This window comes from Mustela putorius, unplaced genomic scaffold (assembly GCF_011764305.1).
Source record: "Mustela putorius furo isolate JIRA1106 unplaced genomic scaffold, ASM1176430v1.1 tig00000224_pilon_pilon_pilon, whole genome shotgun sequence".
NCBI classification, from domain to species: domain Eukaryota; kingdom Metazoa; phylum Chordata; class Mammalia; order Carnivora; family Mustelidae; genus Mustela; species Mustela putorius.
This window is the reverse complement of record NW_025421321.1, coordinates 31,444,938-31,466,002: the sequence shown is the minus strand read 5'-3', so window position 1 is coordinate 31,466,002 and position 21,065 is coordinate 31,444,938. Positions and strand designations below refer to the sequence as shown.

The 21,065-nt window shown below is 36.8% G+C and overlaps 1 protein-coding gene across 13 annotated transcripts in view; it reads right to left on the bottom strand.

The window, feature by feature from the left end:
• The window catches only part of EHBP1 (EH domain binding protein 1), a 360,247-nt gene that overhangs the window by 246,480 nt on the left and 92,702 nt on the right, over positions 1-21,065 (bottom strand). For 12 of the 13 annotated variants that reach the window (XM_004742041.2, XM_004742042.2, XM_045077893.1 and 9 more), the window contains exons 4-5: positions 15,365-15,460; positions 10,230-10,283 (exon numbers count right to left, since the gene is read on the bottom strand). In XM_004742041.2, coding sequence (XP_004742098.1) covers positions 10,230-10,283; positions 15,365-15,460 — 150 coding nt within the window. Of the gene's footprint in view, positions 1-4,127; positions 4,210-10,229; positions 10,284-15,364; positions 15,461-21,065 lie in introns of those variants that run through there. The other variant, XM_045077898.1, reaches the window with a different exon arrangement.

Genomic DNA, 21,065 nt, shown 5'->3' with positions numbered 1-21,065 from the left:
AATTGGCAAAAAAGTCGTCAAACTATCATTCTTCGCAGATGATATGAATACTATTTGTGGAAAACCCAAAAGACTCCACTCCAAAACTGCTAGAACTTGTACAGGAATTCAGTAAAGTGTCAGGATATAAAGTCAATGCACAGAAATCAGCAGCATTTCTCTACACCAACAACAAGACAGAAAAAAGAGAAATTAAGGAGTCAATCCCATTTACAATTGCACCCAAGGCTAAGAGTCTACACTCAGAAAATTATAAAATGCTCATGAATGAAATTGAGGAAGACACAAATAAATGGAAAAATGTTCCATGCTCCTGGACTGGAAGAACAAATATTGTAAAAATGTCTATGCTACCTAAAGCAGTCTACATATTTAATGCAATTCCTATCAAAAAAGCATCCATTTTTTTTTCAAAGAAATGGAACAAATAACCCTAAAATTCATATGGAACCAGAAAAGACCTCGAATAGCCAAAGGAATATTGAAAAAGAAAGCCAAAGCTGGTGGAATCACAATTCCAGACTTCAAGCTCTATTACAAAGCTGTCATCATCAAGACAGCATGGTACTGGCACAAAAACGGACACATAGATCAATGGAACAAAATAGAGAGCCCAGAAATAGACCCTCAACACTATGGTCAACTAATCTTCGACAAAGCAGGAAGGAATTTCCAATGGAAAAGAGACAGCCTCTTCAATAAATGGTGTTGGGAAAATTGGACAGCCACATGCAGAAAAATGAAATTGGACCATTTCCTTATACCACACACGAAAATAGACTCAAATGGAAAAAGGACCTCAATGTGAGAAAGGAATCCTTGAGGAGAACACAGGCAGCAACCTCTTGGACCTCAACCTCAGCAACATCTTCCTAGGAACATTGCCAAAGGCAAGGGAAGCAAGGACAAAAATGCACTATTGGGATTTCATCAAGATCAAAAGCTTTTGCACAGCAAAGGAAACAGTGAACAAAACCAAAAGACAACTGACAGAATGGGAGAAGATATTTGCAAACGAAATATCAGATAAAGGGCTAGTGTCCAAAATCTATAAAGAACTTAGCAAATTCAACACCCAAAGAACAAAGAATCTAATCAAGAAATGGGCAGAGGGCATGAACAGACATTTCTGCAAAGAAGACATCCAGATGGCCAACAGACACATGGAAAAGTGCTCCACATCAATCCGCATCAGGGAAATACAAATCAAAACCACAATGAGATATCACCTCACACCAGTCAGAATGGCTAAAATCAACAAGTCAGGAAATGACAGATGCTGGCGAGGATGTGGAGAAAGGGGAACCCTCCTACACTGTTGGTGGGAATGCAAGCTGGTGCAACTACTCTGAAAAACAGCTTGGAGGTTCCTCAAAATGTTGAAAATAGAACTACCCTACGACCCAGCAATTGCACTACTGGGTATTTACCCTAAAGATACAGACGTAGTGATCCAAAGGGGCAAGCGCACCCGAATGTTTATAGCAGCAATGTCTACAATAGCCAAACTATGGAAAGAACCTAGATGTCCATCAACAGATGAATGGATCAAGAAGATGTGGTATATATATACACAATAGAATACTATGCAGCCATCAAAAGAAATGAAATCTTGCCATTTGTGACGACGTGGATGGAACTAGAGGGTATCATGCTTAGTGATATAAGTCAATCAGAGAAAGACAACTGTCTCCCTGATATGAGGAAGTGGAGATGCAACATGGGGGGTTAAGGGGGTAGGAGAAGAATAAATGAAACAAGATGGGATTGGGAGGGAGACAAACCATAAGTGACTCTTAATCTCACATAACAAACTGAGGGTTGCTGGGGGGAGGAGGTTTGGGAGAGGGGGGTGGGGTTATGGCCATTGGGGAGGGTATGTGCTATGGTGAGTGCTGTGAAGTGTGTAAACCTGGTGATTCACAGACCTGTACCCCCTGGGATAAAAATACATTATATGTTTATTAAAAAAAAAAAGAATTATGAATAAAGCAAGTGGAGTTAAAAAAAAAAACCATAATGGAAAAAAGAAAAAAGAAAAAGACTTTTTAATAGCATCAACATTGTAATGGTATAAAAACAGTGCTTCATTGCTGTAAAATAAAACCCTTTCTTAAGGAACTGTCTTCCTCAAGACAGTTCACAAAGTAAACTACAATATGAAATAAATTATTTAACATTCAGTAGTTTATTTACAATTTTAACTTAGGACCTCTTGCATTATACATAGATAAATACAGTACAGTTGACTTTAGATTTTAATCCATCTGTGCCCCCCTCTTATGTCAAGAATTTTAGGATGGAGAAGGTGAAAATGAAAAACTTGCTTTCTTCTAATTAATAAGCTCTAATAAAATTGACAGATAACTGACAAAAAGAATACAGATGTTAATCAAAATGAAAATGGAAAATTAAGTATTTAAACCAATAGTTACACAAGAATCTTATAATTTTGAGGATTCTGACAGGTTCTAGGCACATATAACCATTATTGGGCATACTTCCCTTTTACGTGAAACAAACATTTCTCCACTATTTTCTTTAAAGCCAAAGGGTCATTTGAGAATAAAGGATATGAAATTTTCTTCCAGAAGTACAATGTGAAAGATTGCTCAACTAGAACACCACATTAAATATTTAACATTAAGTGAGAAAAACTAAGCAGGAAAAAAAATGTATATATACAGACTTTTTCTGAAATTTGAACAAACTGAGAGTGAGCTAGCTGACAAAACTTCATTTAACTAGCCATATGTAGAATACACTATCTAATTTACACAGCCAGCCAGGCACTATTCACATAATCACATACAAAAGCAAGTAGACAGGATAATGAGAAGACCAGGTAAAGCCTGTCTCAACTACGAGTTTCCTATTCCAAATGCAGGAGTTTAATTCTGAGGGATATGGAAGGGAAGCTCTGTTGTTTCTAATATTAAATTAAATATTTTCTATGTGGAAATAAGTACAAAAATTTCACTTTTCAAGGACAAAATAATTTTGAACCACAGGCCTACCAGATAAGAAAAATCATCTAAAAGGAAGCTTGCGCCCCATCAAAAATATTTTTTTTCACTTGTAGGTAGATCACCTTTTCTGACACACCAGTATCTTTTAGCAAGCTTCTAAACTAACGGTAATCAAAAGTGGCCTTCCTTATTTATATCAAAAATGATACAGTATCTGAGATTTTCTTTAAATTATCTGGTAAAGAAAAGTGGAAAGACTGATGAAGTAAGTTTGGCAAAATACGATTCCTAAAGCTGAGAGGTAGGTACACAGAGATCCATCATATTATTCTTGCTACTTTAGTGTACATTTGAAATAATTTTAAAAACTTAAGTTGAGATTTTTAAACATTGGGTATATATAGTATATAATACAGTGAACACATATATAGGCATTACCGACCAAACCACTCTCGTTATTGGGTTAACAGAGGAACAAAAAGCAGAGTTGTTCCTAGTGGAAGTTTGAACCTCCTCCCCACCTTCTCAGTGTCACTTCCACACAGAAGGAAGGTCAACAGGGACTAATTAGATTCAAGGAAATTAACTGGGTCACATTTCTGTGTGGTGGAATATTAATAGGTAGGCTATAAGTATGACTGACTATACTATGGCAAAAGTCCTAGCCTAAAAAAAGCTAGGCCATCTCTTATTGATACTTAAATTATAAATTGTTTTATAGATTACATGGGGGAGGAGAAACTTCTTATTTTTGTGCCATGTGGGTTGTAGTATTCTTCTATGTATTATTCACGCTTTGGAACTTCAGTATTCATGAGTTCCTAAGGGTTTTGAGGGTGCTGAAAAAATAATCCCAGTCTGGAGTTCCTGAAGAAGCTATACCAGTTTAAATGGAAGAAACTGCAAGCTACAGTTCCTATAAAAATAGCCAGTCTTTACCTAGCCATTGGAGTGAGATCCCTTGGCTGAAATGACACAGAAGAAACTTATTTAGAGGAAAATAGAAGCATTTATTATGTATTTTTTCTTCTGAAAGAAAAAACAGAGGTAACTTATCAGACTACAACTTTGTGAGATCAAGAGATTGACTTGATTTCAGAGGAAAATTCAAACTTAAAATTAATGAGGTCAGAAACACCGTGATTTTATACTGTTTACCTTGTATTGTTTGAGCGATTATATCATCTCTACTCTTGGTGTAGTGGTATTCTTGTCAGGTGAGTTTGGTTGTGCAACCAATCTTGTTCAATATAATTCAACAAAAGAAACAAAACAGAGGAGAATTTATAGTACTGCCTTGGAATTAACATAATTAATATCCCAATCCATTTAAATGGCTTCTGGAGGTAATATCAAATAAACGGAAATAAAAAAGGCATTATGATGGCCAAACTGCCCATCTCATTAGTCACAGGTAGAAATAGTGGGAGGACTGGATAGGTGGCCCCAAGAAAACACATTAAGATACCCTCTTCATCTCCTCTAAGGAGGACACAGCACCTCAAGTAAATCATATGCCTAATATTAAATTTCCTGTGTTAATGGTTTTAAAAAATAGAGGTCTACTGATATTTGGTGGGTAGTTCATGTTTTGTGTTTTTTTGTTTTTTGTTTTTCCTGTTTGGTGCACTTGTTTTTTCTTTTAATTTCTTTTCAGTGTAACAGTATTCATTGTTTTTGCACCACACCCATGCAATACTCCATGCAATACATGCCCTCCTTAATACCCACCACCTGGCTCCCTCAACCTCCCACCTCCTACCTTTTCAAAACCCTCACGTTGGAGGCACCTGGGTGGCTCAGTGGGTTAAAGCCTCTGCCTTCGGCTCAGGTCATGATCCCAGGGTCCTAGGATCGAGCCCGGCATCGGGCTCTCTGCTCAGCAGGGAGCCTGCTTTCTCCTCTCTCTCTCTGCCTGCCTCTCTGCCTACTTGTGATCTCTGTCCAATAAATAAAAATCTTAAAAAAAAAAAAAACCAACAAAAACCCTCAGGTTGTTTTTCAGAGTCCATAGTCTCTCATGGTTCACCTCCCCTTCCAATTTCCCTCAACTCCCTTCTCCTCTCCATCTCCCCATGTCCTCCATGTTATTTGTTATGCTCCACAAATAAGTGAAACCATATGATAATTGACTCTCTCTGCTTGACTTATTTCACTCAGCATAATCTCCTCCAGTCCCGTGCACGTTGCTACAAAAGTTGAGTACTCATCCTTTCTGATGGAGGCATAATACTCCATAGTGTATATGGACCACATCTTCCTTATCCATTCCTCCGTTGAAGGGCATCTTGTTCTTTCCACAGTTTGGCAACCATGGCCATTGCTGCTATAAACATTGGGGTTCAGATGGCCCTTCTTTTCACTACATCTGTATCTTTGGGGTAAATACCCCATAGTGCAATTACAGGGTCATAGGGAAGCTCTATTTTTAATTTCTTGAGGAATCTCCACACTGTTTTCCAAAGTGGTTGCACCAACTTGCATTCCCACCAACAAATTCACGTTTTGCTTTAGTTGGTTTCATTTTTTTTTTTTCTCCCCTCTTCCTCTCAATTATCTGATCAAGAACAGATACTATCCTAAACTCACCACTATCTCTCTTGCCCTTACCTGATCCTTCTTTTCTCTGCCTGGAGTTCTTTTTTACATAATTCTTTTTTTTTTTTTTTTTAAGCAGGGAGTGGACAGAGGGAAAGGAGAGAGAATCTTAAGCAGGCTCCATGCTCAGCATGGAGTCTGACACAGGGCTCAATTCCACAATCCTGAGATCATGACCTGATCAAGAGTCATACACCCAATGAACTGAGCCATCCAGGCACCCCTCCATTTTTTTTTTAAATTTTTATTTCTTTTATTATTATTTTATTATTTTTTTTTAAATTTTATCTATTTATTTGAGAGAGAGAGAGAGAGAGAGAGAGAGAGTGAGCGAGACCATGAGAGGGGAGAAGGTCAGAGGGAGAAGCAGACTCCCCATGGAGCTGGATCCAGGATCATGACCTGAGCCGAAGGCAGTTGCTTAACCAACTGAGCCACCTAGGCGCCCCTCCATTTTTTTTTTGAACGAAGCTCTGTACCCACTTCCTCCAGGAACCTTTCCCTGATGCTGCCCTCCTTTATAATCTCCTAAAACAATCTTTTTTCTTTGCATTTCTTTAATTATACAACATCCATAACAGTTTATAAATTTCAGGAGGACAGGATACTTCACACCATCAAATACAAGTCTCCACTGGTTTTTAAATGATGCACTATCATCTTATATAGCACTAAGAAAGAAAAAAACACTACCAATTATAATTATGGGACAACAAAAATTTAAGATGATCCAATTTCAGATAAGTTAAAATGTGGGGGAAAATATGCATCTAAGAATCAATGAAATTCTGCATGTCTTATGTGATTTTGCAGCTTCAATATTAACAAAATTCTAGGCATATAGAAAATTCACATTAAATGTTTGCAAAATGATTGAATTAATAATTCAACCTGGATTGGTGCTTTTCATCAATACATATTTTTGACTCACTCAAAAACTAAAAGAATCTAAAGAATAAAAGTTTTTAATTTTCACAACTATGACTTATGCGTATAATTTACAAATACACTGGTTCTGATTTTTGTTGGATAACAAAGCACCAGGAAAGAAAATAAAATTGTTTTCTAAATATAACTATTATGGCTCCACATTAAAATAAGACGCACAGTGTCAACTGCCTGGGTGGGCACACATTATTATATTATGGTAGATAAAAAAAGAAACATGTAGGGACGCCTGGGTGGCTCAGTGGGTTAATGCCTCTGCCTTCGGCTCAGGTCATGATCCCAGGGTCCTGGGATCCCCGGCATTGGGCTCTCTGCTAGTCAGGGAGCCTGCTTCCCTTCCTCTCTTGCTGCCTGCCTCTCAGCCTATTTGTGATCTCTGTCAGATGAATAAATAAAATCTTTAAAAAAAAAAAAAGAAAGAAACATGTTGCTTTGTGATATCTGATCTTGATGGTCTGTGCTAATAATATGGAAATGGACTGAAAACAATCCAAAATAAAGGATAATTTAACACTCATTTATATTTGTTTTGAAGTATATTCATACAATCATATTGTGGAAAGATAAACACAAACATAGACTGTCTGGTCCAGGGGTAGATATTAACAAATTACCAGCTCCTCTTTAATTTCAGAAAACAACCTGGTCCTTAATTTTAGCTTCAATTTATAAGGGGAAGATGTCCTAAATCAAAAGCTGAAAATTTTTCAAAACATTAAAAATATGTTTAACCCAAACGAGATATTTATAAGTTGCTCTGTCATTTCTTGAGATAATAATGAAGTCTAGAACTTCTGAGAGACATAAGTGGTGTAAAAGAGTAAAAAAACTAAAATCCTATAATAGTAGGTTTGGAAATCTAGGGCTTCCTTCACATTTTTCCATGTCCTCTACAAAAAACATTATAAAAATAGCTACCCCTTACTGAACTAGATGCTTCTTATATATTATTTCTAATTTGCAATAATCTACAGAGTAGACATTAATACCATCATTTTATACCTAAGTATACTGAGACTATAAAGGATTAAATAACTTATCCAAAGTCACAAAGCTAACAGTAATAAAATCACCTCTAAAGTTTGAACCTGTGTTATAAGTAGCCTTCTGATCCAAAGAAGAAAACTCAGAAACAATCAGGAAATCTTTTCTGTGACCAGAAACAAAAGAACCAGTAAAATGAAGACAGTATTACCTCAATTTATACAAAGTGGGAAGTAAAGTTGTTTTGAGAAAAGATATTCAGAATTCTGGGGACTGATAAATTCTATAACCCCATTTTGTAATGTCTAGAAGCAGTCAATAACTTTTAGATTGAATATGTACAATAATTAGAGACTACTTTTACTACTAATATTATATATATGTACCTCGCATAGGTCTATCACTAGGGAAGCCTTACTAAAACTTCTGCATGGCTCCACAATTTCAAATTATTTCTTTCTACCTTTATCAATAAGAGAGGTAGTTATTGCATAGGAGTTAAGGGCACAGGCCATGGAGAATGACAAGACTAGATAAAATCCTAATTTCGCAGCAATATAACTTGAGCAAGTTACTTAGCCTCTCTAAATCTAATTTTCTTTATTCATAAGAATAAGATTATTAATATCTGACGGTGTTATTGTAATAAGTAAATGAGATAAGGTGTATCAAGCATTCTACACAGTATCCAGTATACAGTAAGTACCCAACAAATCTGTTATGGTAATCTATTTTGGAGAATTCTCTGCTTTACTGGTATATATTAAACAAAAATTAAACTTTTTTTTTTTTAATTGGCTATGGTGTTGTAACACAAAGTGCAAAGAAAAGAAAGATCCATTAATATTTCCCATTCAGAGAACATGCCTTTTTAGTGTCAGAGCAATTTACCAACAGACTCAAAGCCCAGATTTTAGTCTATTGAAACTAATCAGGAAGCCCACTACACTTTTAAAATGTAGAGTAGAATACAACATTGTAACACGTTACTGCTTAGGGAAAGAACTGTTTCTCTAGACAAGAGTCAATTTTACCACTTACCACTGAGGGGAGCTGTAACCTAGGAAAAGGTTTACATAGAGTCCCAAGGTTATTTTTAAACTTTCTCACACCTCACAATATTCATTTAATACATTCTGTTTATTCTTGCTATAAAAGAGACTTATACGCTCCCTTCAGTGTATTAGTTTATAATACCATTCTTCAGAAACTTGGAACTGGTATGTCTCTATCTTCATTGTGTAATAAGAACAACTTTCTAGACAAATTCAGTTTTTACCATCAACTACAACCCAAATCTAATTGGCTAACTCTTTAACACATCAGTTTACTAAGAGACTTCAGATGTATCACTGAGTCATGAGTATTAAAAACTGAGAGACCATCCACTGGGAAGAAGTAAAATCTTATGAGAATGAAAGCTAGCTTTTTAAGCCGTAATCAATTTCAAGAAGTCTAAGTTTGTTTTTAAAACTTCAATGACTACTCCTCCAAACATAATAATGTTCACCTCTATCCTAAGAAAGGCCAGAATTGTTAACATGTGTGAACATTCAACACAGTTACATTGGTTTGCTATCCAGCCATCAGAACACCCCCTATTAAGTTTGGACCTATCTTCCCAAGCTTCCCAGCTCCCCTGAGCTAAAAATGGCCCAGCTACTGCTAGAAAAAGTGTGGTATTCCTTCCATCACTGAGATATACAACAAAGGCTGTACAATGACTCTGGAAGGAAGAAAATGCTACAACCAAAGCATGTTATAACTCCGTTATAAATCTATTTTAGAACTTTAATGGTGATCATGATGATGACATGATAAGTGGTAAAGCTAATATTCACTGAACCTATTTAATTCACAAACCAACCCTATAAATTTCTGGCTGAGAAGTTAAGAAACTTACCACAATCACAGTTTATAAGAGCAGAGTTAAGGCCTGAAATCAGGTCTATCTGACTCCAGAACCCACTTTCTTAATTCACTATATTCTCATTGCCTATCTTCCCTAATCCCCATTTGAAAATATCTACTGAACACCTATATTATTTTGTTAATCATCTGAGATTCAACAATATTTAAAGTAATTAAAGATGATTATTTATTATTTTAGATTTTATTTATTTATTTGAATAGAGAAAGCAAGAGAGTGAGCGCACAGTTGGGTAAGGGAGAGAGGTGGGGGGAGAAGCAGGCTCCCTGCTGAACAGAAAGCCCCATACGGGACTCGATCTGAGGATCCTGAGCCAAAGGCAGACCCTTAACCAATTGAGACACCCAGGTGACCCAACTGAAGATGAATATTAAGGCACCAGTCTAGAACTCCTCAACCCAAAGAGTTAAAGCATGTACTTTATTTTTAAAGATATCAAAGGTCATTCATGATTTTGTTCAACAGATGATTAAATAAGCATTTGTTATGTGAGAAGTACCATGCATGCTAGATGCTAAACAGATAGAAAGATGGGTAAGACACAGTCTACCTCAAGCTCCGAACCAAATACAATGTATACATATAATTCAGTATTTTTACATTTACCGTTTTAACAAAAGTACTTCTTAAAAATAATTCTGCTATTGGCTATCACTTCAACTAAAAAAAATTTCTAAAAGCTACAAATCACTATTTAATTTTCATAAGGGGACATTTCTCTTACCACCAAAATGCTAGTGTACTTTAACACTGTATATAGTAAACAATGTGAAAGGTGATGATATTTGCTATTAGCTTACATTTTCTATGACAAATGTCCACTCTTTATCTTCAAATTCCTCTGCATGAGGATCCTGTAAAAAAGCAAAATATAAAGCTGAGATATATTTCTTTAAACCCATTAATCCAATCAAGAACATACAAACAGCTTTGCTTTTAGCTTTTACCAACTTTTAAAAAGGAGAAGCAGAATAACCTACTCTGATGAAACTTCCACAATTTCTCCAAACCTAAATCCTTATTTTATATTAAAAAATTCTCTATTTTACTTATGTTGATGCATATGTCTTCCACCTTAGCACCAATGACAAGAAAAAAAGAAACCTAATCAGAAAGACAGATAATTTAGTGAGTGAATTTAAGAAGCAATTTTTTTTTTTTTTTGAAGATTGTATTTATTTATTTGACAGAGATCACAAGTAGGCAGAGAGGCAGGCAGAGAGAGAGGAGGAAGCAGGCTTCCGGCTGAGCAGAGAGCCCGATGCGGGGCTCGATCCCAGGACCCTGAGATCATGACCTGAGCTGAAGCCAGAGGCTTTAACCCACTGAGCCACCCAGGTGCCCCTAAGAAGCAATTTTATAAAATATACAATATAAATGCTCATATAAAGCCCTCATCTTGTTTTATACTTTTATACTTTTAAACTAACAGTTTGAGAAAAGGTTTTCTTCTGCAGAAGTCATCTGTAATTTCAAAGCACCCCAAGGGACTCCACAATCTACACAAAATGGCAAACTGGAATGGCTGTTTCATCCTTCCTCCCCTCCCATCAACCCTGAAGATGCCTCAGAAATGGGAGATAAGGTAATGGATACTCCAACCAATGCAAATTTTAAAAAGGAAAAAAAGGTACATTTAAGTATTTATTTTACAAACACTTATCTGGTACTTATAAGAAACTGGAAATGTGCTATATGAATTCAAACATAGCTGTCCTTGCCTTTGAAGACAAACACAACTAATCTAAATAAATATGACGAAAGAAATACATGGTTTCGCCACAGATTAGAAAACAACACATCACATCTAGGAATGAACAGAAAAGCCTGATGAGAGAGAAAGCACCTGGGCTAAGTGGGATTATATAAGATTTCCATAGATACTAAGTAAAGGCAAAAGGCAACAGAATGTAAGACATAAAAAGGAAAGTTATGGGGTCACATAACATGTCCATTTACTTATTCAAATTTAACTCCACATAGTAGAGATGGCAAAGGGATAGAGGTACTGAAAATAAGGGAATATTTAAATAAAGCAGGCTTTGGGCTCAACATTCTACTCTAAAATTGAGCAAGTGCACATCGATGGAAGATGGGCTCTGCTATTCTGCTAGTGGGATTCAGATCCCACATGCTTCTCATACGGAAGTATCTTATTCATGATCGATTCCATTTTAGTGTATTAATAACCTTTTGCTTCTACTGCCACACTTGAGTTTTGGTCCTAAGCTATTTCAAGATAAAAGTGACTATAACATTCTCTCTGTCTCTCTACCCTCCAATCAATTTTATACACATATTATTCTCCCAAACCACAATTCTGACCAAGTTAGTACCAACTCAGATTTCTTTAATGATACCTACAACCTACAGGATAAATTCCAAACTCCTTAGTTACTTCTTTATTTACTTATTTTTCACTTTAAAGCATGGTAACTGGCTGATTCTGAGCTGTAGCAAGGCTATTTAGTTCTATGAGTAAATTCACACAAATAGGATAAAAATCTGCTGAGAAGGAGTTTCTTTGGTGGTGATAGGCAGGGGGAAGTAGGAGAAGCTAGAAGAGAAAGTACAGGAAGAGATTTCTACCTGATACTTGTTTACTCAGCTTGGTCCTGCCCATGAACTAGGTTTATGGAGAGAGACTACTGTAAATAAAGGTTGAAGGAACATTTCCATGAGTGATTTAGGGCACAAACAGTGCTATTTTAGAGACCAAGTAATATAGTGTACTACAATGCTGAGAGGAAAGAGACATCTTACCACCCTTCCTGCCTGTCCTTCCCCCATTTTGCTGAGGAATGCAGCATAGATCCAGAACAGCTAATATAATTAATAATAATACAATAAATACTTACTGAGCACACACTCTGCCCCAGTTATTGTGTTGTTTTCATCATCAATAGCAACTTATGAATTAGGTACTGTTTTTATTCCCATTTAAAAGAACAGAAACCTGAGCACTAAAAGATGCACCATTCCACAGTGAACAATTAATAAGTAGTAAAACAATGTTATGATTCCAGGTCTGTCTGACTTTTGGCTATGCTGTTGGTCCAGTTTTACTACATTGTCCCCCAGAACTTAGAAAAGTATCAGGCACACAGCAGCCTCTCAAGAATATTTGAGGAATGGGGGCACCTGGGTGGCTCAGTGGGTTAAAGCCTCTGCCTTCAGCTCAGGTCATGATCCCAGGGTCCTGGGATCGAGCCTCACATTGGGCTCTCTGCTCAGCAGGGAGCCTGCCTCCCCTTCCCTCTCTGCCTGCCTCTCTGCCTACTTGTGATTTCTGTCTGTCAAACAAATAAATAAAATCATTTAAAAAAAGGATATCTGAGGAATGAATCTATTAATAACTATATCCTATAATTTGACAAATATTGAACAGTGTCTTACATATGACATGCATAATTCTAAAAGCAGATGAAACATTTTTTTAAAAACATAGATGATATTCTCTTACAAGAATAATCTCAGCAGGACCAAGGAACACATCTGATAGGGCAAAGTCAATCAAAACTTGTAAAAGAGGAATAACAGTATTCATTTTCAGGGCATTTTTAAATGGCATAGCTACACAATTAACTATTTATATTATTGACCAGACAAAAACATTTGTAATGAAAATTGCTTCTAGCTTGAATCAATGAAGTCTTCTCTGTATCCTACTTTCTACCCTCTGGAGTCTCCTTTCTCACCGCTGCAGTAAAGAGAAAAATTGAAAATAGCTTAAGAATCATTTTTCTTTTTAAAAACCTAAAGGCTTTTTTTTTTAAAACTAGAAATAGCTATTTCCAATCTATTCAAATTTCAAAAACAGGCAAGCAGGCTAGAAAAATTAATTTCTGGCTAAGTCATGGGAATATGAAACATAATGCTAACTTTTCATAAAAGCATTTTCTTTTTGAGCACACACCACACTTCAGACAAGAGGGTTTAAAGCAATCCTTTCCTACTTGCAAATTGCAAGATTAAATGAATTGTGAAACTTTAATATGAGTAAAAGAAAAAGGAAAACATGAAAAAGTTTTCCACTTGAATATTTTAAATGCTGTAAAAAACAAGATCTAAAAGTTACACTGTAAGAAGAAAAAGCTGTTTTACCTTTCTGCCTTTCTATTAGAATTCTGGGGAGTTTGGAGGGTTGGGAAGATAAAAATGGCCACAGAAATTTTTTTTTAATATTTAAAATAATCACAAGGTTGCCTCAATAGCACAACTAAACAGAGGTGTTTACTACAACAAACTGGGAAGAAAAGGGTATTTGGGCTTTTTTCTACAGACTAACACTCGAAGTCATAAAAGTTCCATGATAAGGATATGCTCAACATTCCCATCAGTACTTGAAAATAACACTTACCTCTTAATCCTCCAAGTACTACATTTCAACAGCCACTTTCAACTCAGAATCACTCAGATAGTGCATATCCTTTTCCCAAACACATGCCTGTCAACTATTTATCAGCTCTATTCTAGCCCCTTACTCTCTGTCATTTTTTCAAGTTGTGAAACTATGTCCACTCATTTCATCTTTCCCAATGTAAACAGCAAACCAAATCAAAATACTCAAGGGATTACTTAAAAGTCTTCCTCAAGTATATCAGAGATCCTGCTGTTGTAATTTATGTTCACCATAGTTTTTACTACGGAATAATAGGTCATACAGTGTAGAAGAAAAAAGAGGGCTAAATCACTGTGACTTAGCAAGAGACCTTCCTCCTTAGTCTCAGTTTTCTTAACAATAGTACACAGGAATAATTACACAACTTTAGGGTTACTGTGAGAGTTAAAGATCTGGCTGCTCTCTATCAAGCTTACTGTATCATTCCAGTAGGAGATATACGGATAATGGGGATTTAATAACAGGCTTTTAGGATAGCTGGCTGAAGGGCTATAGGATGGCCCTGAGCCTTCTGGGGGGGTAAAAAAAAAGAAGAGCAGGTACTGTCTCATCCCTTCTGCCCTGCAAAAGTAACTTCAATACAACTGGAATGCTTCAAGGAAGATATAAAGCATTTGTTTTCTAATTTCATCACTTTCAAAAAGGCTAAAACGAGACTTTTCTCCACCATTCTTTTGAAGCAGGTAGGGGGTTAGTTAGGAAAGTAAGGATTCTAGTGCTTAATGAGGACTTGGTGGAAACTACTTTACAATGTTTCAGGAAATATGGAAGACCTTCAAGAAAACAGCATGTATGTATATATAACAGGCAGGTAGGTATATACACAGCTATGTTTTGGGATCTGCCCTTTGAATTTACAACCAGAATTTTGCTTTTAAGCTACAGTATTTGTAAAATATTAGTATCAATAAAATATTTACCAAAATCAACTTAGAGCTTCTTATATAAACATCAATAAAATACCCCTCAAATTCTGATTTTAAAGATTTATTTACAGATTTGAAAGAGAGAGATGGGGGGGGAGAGGGAGAGAGAGAATCTCAAAAAGACTCCCTGCTGAGCACAGAACCTGATGCAGGACTAGATCCCACAACCCTGAGATCATGACCTAAGCCAAAACCAAGAGCCGGCCACTTAACCAACTGAGCTACCCAGGCGCCCCTTGAATACTAATTTTAAAACATATTTTGTATTTAGTCAAACAGGGCTAACAAAATGAGGCTTAGGACTAAAAATTCCACAAACCTCAGCTTTCCACAAAGAAGCACTTTAAAATTTCCTGGGGGTAGAATGTAATAAGTATAAAAGAAGTATTCTAACAGATCTCAATTATAACAAGTTCAAAGGGGCTCCCGAATTATTCTGACTTCATAAACCATGAAATACCCTGATGCCCCTGCACTGTTATAAATTGCTATATCCATAAATATAATGCACCTCAAGGAACCAAGTTGGACTAAAATATATAGAACAACGAATACTGAAATATTCTGTCATTTAGAACTATGACTATATAATAATAATGGAACTTACCTTAAAAAGTGTCACAGTGATTTCAATGTTTTCAGGAACAGGCCACACTACAACACCACGGTATGGATTTTTTATTCCGGGTTGCCAGCTATGAGCCTACCAGAACAGAAATAATGGCTTCAATATAAGTACAGGAAATGCAATGTTAATAATTTACAAAACTTTATCAACCCTATTAAACTATCCATCAGATCTATAGTCTCCTTGAAACAAAAATGATTAGTCAAATAAGACTTCTCAAGCATTAAACTTGGGCCACGACAATTTTATCACATGACAGCTATAGATTACCATCTGTAACCAACTCTCTCCCAACCACCACATAAAAGAATATGTAAAGGTAAGGCATCTCATATTTTCAAAAAATATTATTTGTGATTGGATAAAAATTTTATTAGGAGAAATATTTTTTAAAATTATTTTGTGATCTAGGCACTTCAAGGCAAATTCATTCTTTTTGAAAGGAAAAACAGTGTATACTTTGCATTTAAGTTCATTTCCTATTCATCTGTAATATTTGGGGCAAGTAAAGAAGAAAGCAGTTTTTATAGAATTAGTATTTCTAGCACTTATAATTTTCAAATTCTTTTTTCTTGTAAATCTTGTTTATCAAATTTGGGGGTCGCCACTATAGTTCTTTATTTGTGGTGGCATTTCTAGCCAAAGCTGGATAAGAAAATTAACTAACAAAATTAAAAAATCAAAACTAAAAGAATATACGCTTATTACATATTCAGGTGTAGATGTTCGAATAGGCAGTTGGTTATACGTGCCTAGAATAATAAATCTGGGAATCATTAGCACACAAGTAATACTTAAAGCTTAAGAGCGAACGTGATCCCAAGGGAAGGAGTACAGCTAGAGAATATAAATGTTCAAGAAATGAACCTTGGAGAACAACATTAACAGGTCCAAGAAATGAGGAGGACTCAGCAAAAGAGGGTTTGTATAGCAGAAGGAAAAACAGAGGTGCGTGGTATCCTGAAACTCTAGTGAAGAAAATGCTTCATGGAGAAGGTAACAATCATCTGTGCCAAATCTTGAGGACAAGTTAAATAGAGCAAGGCCTGAGAAATAAACATAGGATTTAACAAAGCAGAAGCCATTACTGACTTCACAAAAGCTATTTCAGTGGAATTATGAGAGCAAATGCCTGATTGGATTAGAATGGGTTCAAGAAAGAACAGGAAAAAAGAAATTAAATATATCAAGTACAATCAATTCCTCTGAGGTGTTTTGCTGGAAGAGAAAGAGAAAAATAGTCTGGTGCTAGTGGTAAAAAAGTGCCAGAGAATTTTTTAATAAGAGAATAATATTTTAATGCTAATGGGAAATATCTAGTTAAGGGGGAAAATTTAATGATGCAAAAGAGAAAGAATTGCTAGAATAATGTCCTTAATGATAGGAAAGGAGACACACTGGCCTTTGCCAGAAGAATAGGCAATTCTTCCACGATAAGAGGAAAGAAATTATATGAGTGCAGATGTATACCAGGGAACAAATTTCACAGATGAGAAAACTGAGGTACAGACTGGCCCAAGATCGCACAGCAAGTAAGTGGCAGAAGTTGGATCTGAACCCACGAAATGGAACTGAAAAAGAATCAAGATCATGGAAACTTATGTCGATTCAAATCATACTACATACTATTATCTTGTTAGTTAAAATACCAGCATAAGATACAGGTTTAGCAGCATTCCCCCTACTCCAACCCATAAATTGTCAATAATTCTCCCTCTATTCTCTCTCCATTGCCCTACAATCACAAAACTTCAGGTAAGGAAACGGGAAGCAGAGATTCACCACAACAGACTTAGCATACCATACCCAAAGGCAACGAGCTCAGCGCTGTTGATGAAAAAATATCTCCAGAGATTCCTCTATTCCTCTGCCTATTTATGTAAGCACGCCTACTGACAATCCTAGAACAAAGACTCCACAAAGTAAACAATCTCCATTTTGAAAAGTAAATTTTTGCTTACTTAGATAATCCTTAATCAAAACCCTGCTTTACATATTCTACATACTTAATCTTGAAGATTTATGACAATTCTGTGTCATAAATGTCTGTGAAGATTTGTGACAATTCTGTGTCATCTCATGTACTGTGATGGTACATCAGGCTATTCCTCTGATCTCTTCAAACTCACCACCATTATATTTTCATAACCTCCTCATAGAAGAAAAACATAAGAGGAGTATAATAACCGAACTTTCTTTATTAGCCACAGCAGAAAAGATAAAATATTTATCAAATTCTTTAAAAAAAAAAATATTTACTTGAGAAAGAAAGAACATGAGCAAGTGGGGAACGGGGCAGAGGGAGAGATTCTTCAAACTCCCCACTGAGTTCAGAACTTCTCTTAGGGTTCAATCTCATGACGCATGAGATCATGATCTGACCCAAACCACAGTTGGACCATCAACTGACTCAGCCACCCAGGTGCCCCATTTTTGTAAAATTCTTAATGAAAAAATGACCATCAAAGAACTTTAAACGTGAAGATATTCTTAGGAGATCTAATCCAGATAAGGAAATCAAAGCAATTAAAGCAGCTTGCCTGCACCTATACTAGTCATCAGTAGGAGAACCATCTCCATGTTTTCTAAGTTCAGATTTCTTTACCTAATCAACATCATATCCAGCTCTATCCCTGACTCATACAGTATTCAAGAAAAGAGTTTTCTATCCCCAAGGTCTTAACATTTATTGGATGATACAGAGATGAAAAGCTGGGAATGCAGAGACTATCTAACAACTGGTTAAGAGTAGATGGTAATATCACGGGACGCCTGGGTGGCTCAGTTGGTTAAGCAGCTGCCTTCGGCTCAGGTCATGATCCCAGCGTCCTGGGATCGAGTCCCACATCGGGCTCCTTGCTCCGCAGGGAGCCTGCTTCTCCCTCTGACTCTGCCTTCCACTCTGTCTGCCTGTGCTCGCTCTCGCTCGCTCTCTCTCTGACAAATAAATAAATAAAATCTTTAAAAAAAAAAAAAAAAAAAAGAGTAGATGGTAATATCAGATAATTTCCTCAGGTACCCTAACATTGGTCTTCTAAATGACCTCTTTCAATTCTTAGTTTTGGAGCTGAGAAATTAGATTGCTCAACAAACAAAAATACAATCTGCTTAACAAGTTTAAAAAAATTCTTTTTAATTAAAAAAAGATATAGGGGTGCTAGGTCCCAAGCTGCTAGCATGCTATCCTTTTCTTACCATTCTACCCAGGTTCTCTCTCCCCAGCAAGAAACATCCAACTCAGTTAGAGCTCTGGCTTTATTATTCCTTTTAGAGACTTTACAACCTAAGTTAGGACACTGCAACAAAATCAATTAGTCCAGCTGAGTAGCTGGCGCTACCAGTTTTATAATATTAGCTTATTATTATATGGTAGGGAGAAAATAGAACCAAGTAAATTTTATTGGAGAAGAAACCAGGAATGTACACAGCAGCAAACATGGGGGGAAAAAAAAGGGGAAAGGTACTCCCATTTTCAAGGAGCTAATAAAACTTTCACCTCAAACAGAATTCAAGAGAAAAAAAAAAAAATGAAAAGCCCAATATGGGTATAAAGAGTGAGCACTTAATGGAGTAAAAATGGCCAATATGGGTGGGGTGCCTGGGTGGCTCAGTGGGTTAAGCCGCTGCCTTCGGCTCGGGTCATGATCTCAGGGTCCTAGGATCGAGTCCCGCATCGGGCTCTCTGCTCAGCGGGGAGCCTGCTTCCTTCTCTCTCTCTCTGCCTGCCTCTCAGTGTACTTGTAATTTCTCTCTGTCAAATAAATAAATAAAATCTTTTTAAAAAAATGGCCAATATAGGTAATAAACATCTAATTGTACAAATCCATGGGGACATTAATTGAGGTTCTTAAGACCTTGATCTATTAGAAAAAAGCACATCACACTGGCAAACATCAGCACTACAAGAACCATAATCGGTTTTCCTTGAGAGTAACAGAAAGGATTCTTGCATCTTTGTATAGTTAGAAAAGGCAGGTTAGTTCTTTATTTGCCAGCATCTTAGTACAGATAATGGTACAAAGGATTAGGCCACATTATCCAGCTTCCCTTATACAATTTTTCTCACTTTTTAATCAGATGACAGATCGATTGATGTGCCAAAGCAAACCTAGGAAAAGAGGTAACATTTCTCATTTTAGGGCCTTAACCCTATGAAATGTCTTATTTTCTAATTTTTTCATGTCATACCTTCCCTAAAACTTGTACCTAATGTGGTACTAAACACAGAGTAAACATTCACTTATTATTTCTGATTCCTACAAAATAAAATATTTCACTAAAAATTTATAGTTGTCAGTGGTTAAATAATTTTCAATTTATAAAACTGCATATACCCAGGGCACCTGGGTGGCTCAGTCATTAAGCTTCTGCCTTGGGTTCAGGTCATGATTCCAGGGTCCATAATCCAGGCTCCACGATCCCAGCCCCCCATCAGGCTCCCTATTCTGCGGCCCCTGCTTCTCCCTCTACCACCCCCTATGCTTGTGTTCCCTCTCTCCCCCGCCCCCACCAAATAAATAAATAAATAAAGTCTTAAAAAAATATATATGCATATACCCTCCCTTATGCTTTAGATGTCACATATAAAGATACCTTAGAGTTGTTGCCATTACGGGAAGGCTCTGCAACTGTACATCCCCCTCCTGATATCTTAGCACTTTGTAAAAGGCTGGAGTACAACCACAGAAGAAGGAAGTAAAGGTGGCAATATCATCAAAAAGCATGTGAGAAGGACTTTTGAAGCTCTGGTTTCCCTTTGGAATTCTCCCATCTCTGTGTGTGCTTAAATTTCTTCCTGCCTCTCTTTCTCTCTCTCCTCTCTATCTCAATTTTTTTTTTTTGTTTTAAGATTTTATTTATTTGACACAGAAAGAGAGCACAAGTAGGCAGAGCAGCAGGCAGAAAGAGAGGGGGAAGCAGAGAGCCTGATGTAGGGCTTGATCCCAGGGCCCTGGGATCATGACCTGAGCCAAAAGCAGCCCCTTAACTGACTGAGCCACCCAGGCAACCCCTATGAGCTTAAATTTCTAGTTGGAAAACCATATTAAAGGCAATATACTACTCTGCCATAATAGGGGACTATCATAATTGCCCTGCTTCCTACTTTCCTATATTTTATTGAAAAATAATTTACTGAAGCATATACAAATCAACTGCAGCCTGATAAAACTTTTATTATAAATGCTATGACTTAAGAAGAGGAGGCATGGAAGCTGCTTATTGTGTTAATTAACCATGGTCATTACTTTCTCAATAAAAAATCAATCAGCAATGAATTCTAATGATATATTCAGCTATAGGGGGAGGAGTCAAGATGGCGAAGAAGTAGCAGGCTGAGGCTACATCAGGTAGCAGGAGATCAGCTAGATATGTTATCTAAACATTGCAAACAACTATGAATCCAAAGGGAGATTCAAAGAGAAGAACAGCAACTCTAGAAACAGAAAATCAACCACTTTCTGAAAGGTAGGACTGGCAGAGAAGTGAATCCAAAGCGACGGGAAGATAGACCACGGGAGGAGGGGCCGGCTCCCGGCAAGCGGTGGAGCAACGGAGCACAAAATCAGGACTTTTAAGACTATGCCGCTGAGGGACATCGCTCCAGAGGCTAAACCGGGGTGAAGCCCACGCGGGGTCAGCGTGGCCCCAGGTCCCGCAGGGTCACAGAAGGATGGGGGTG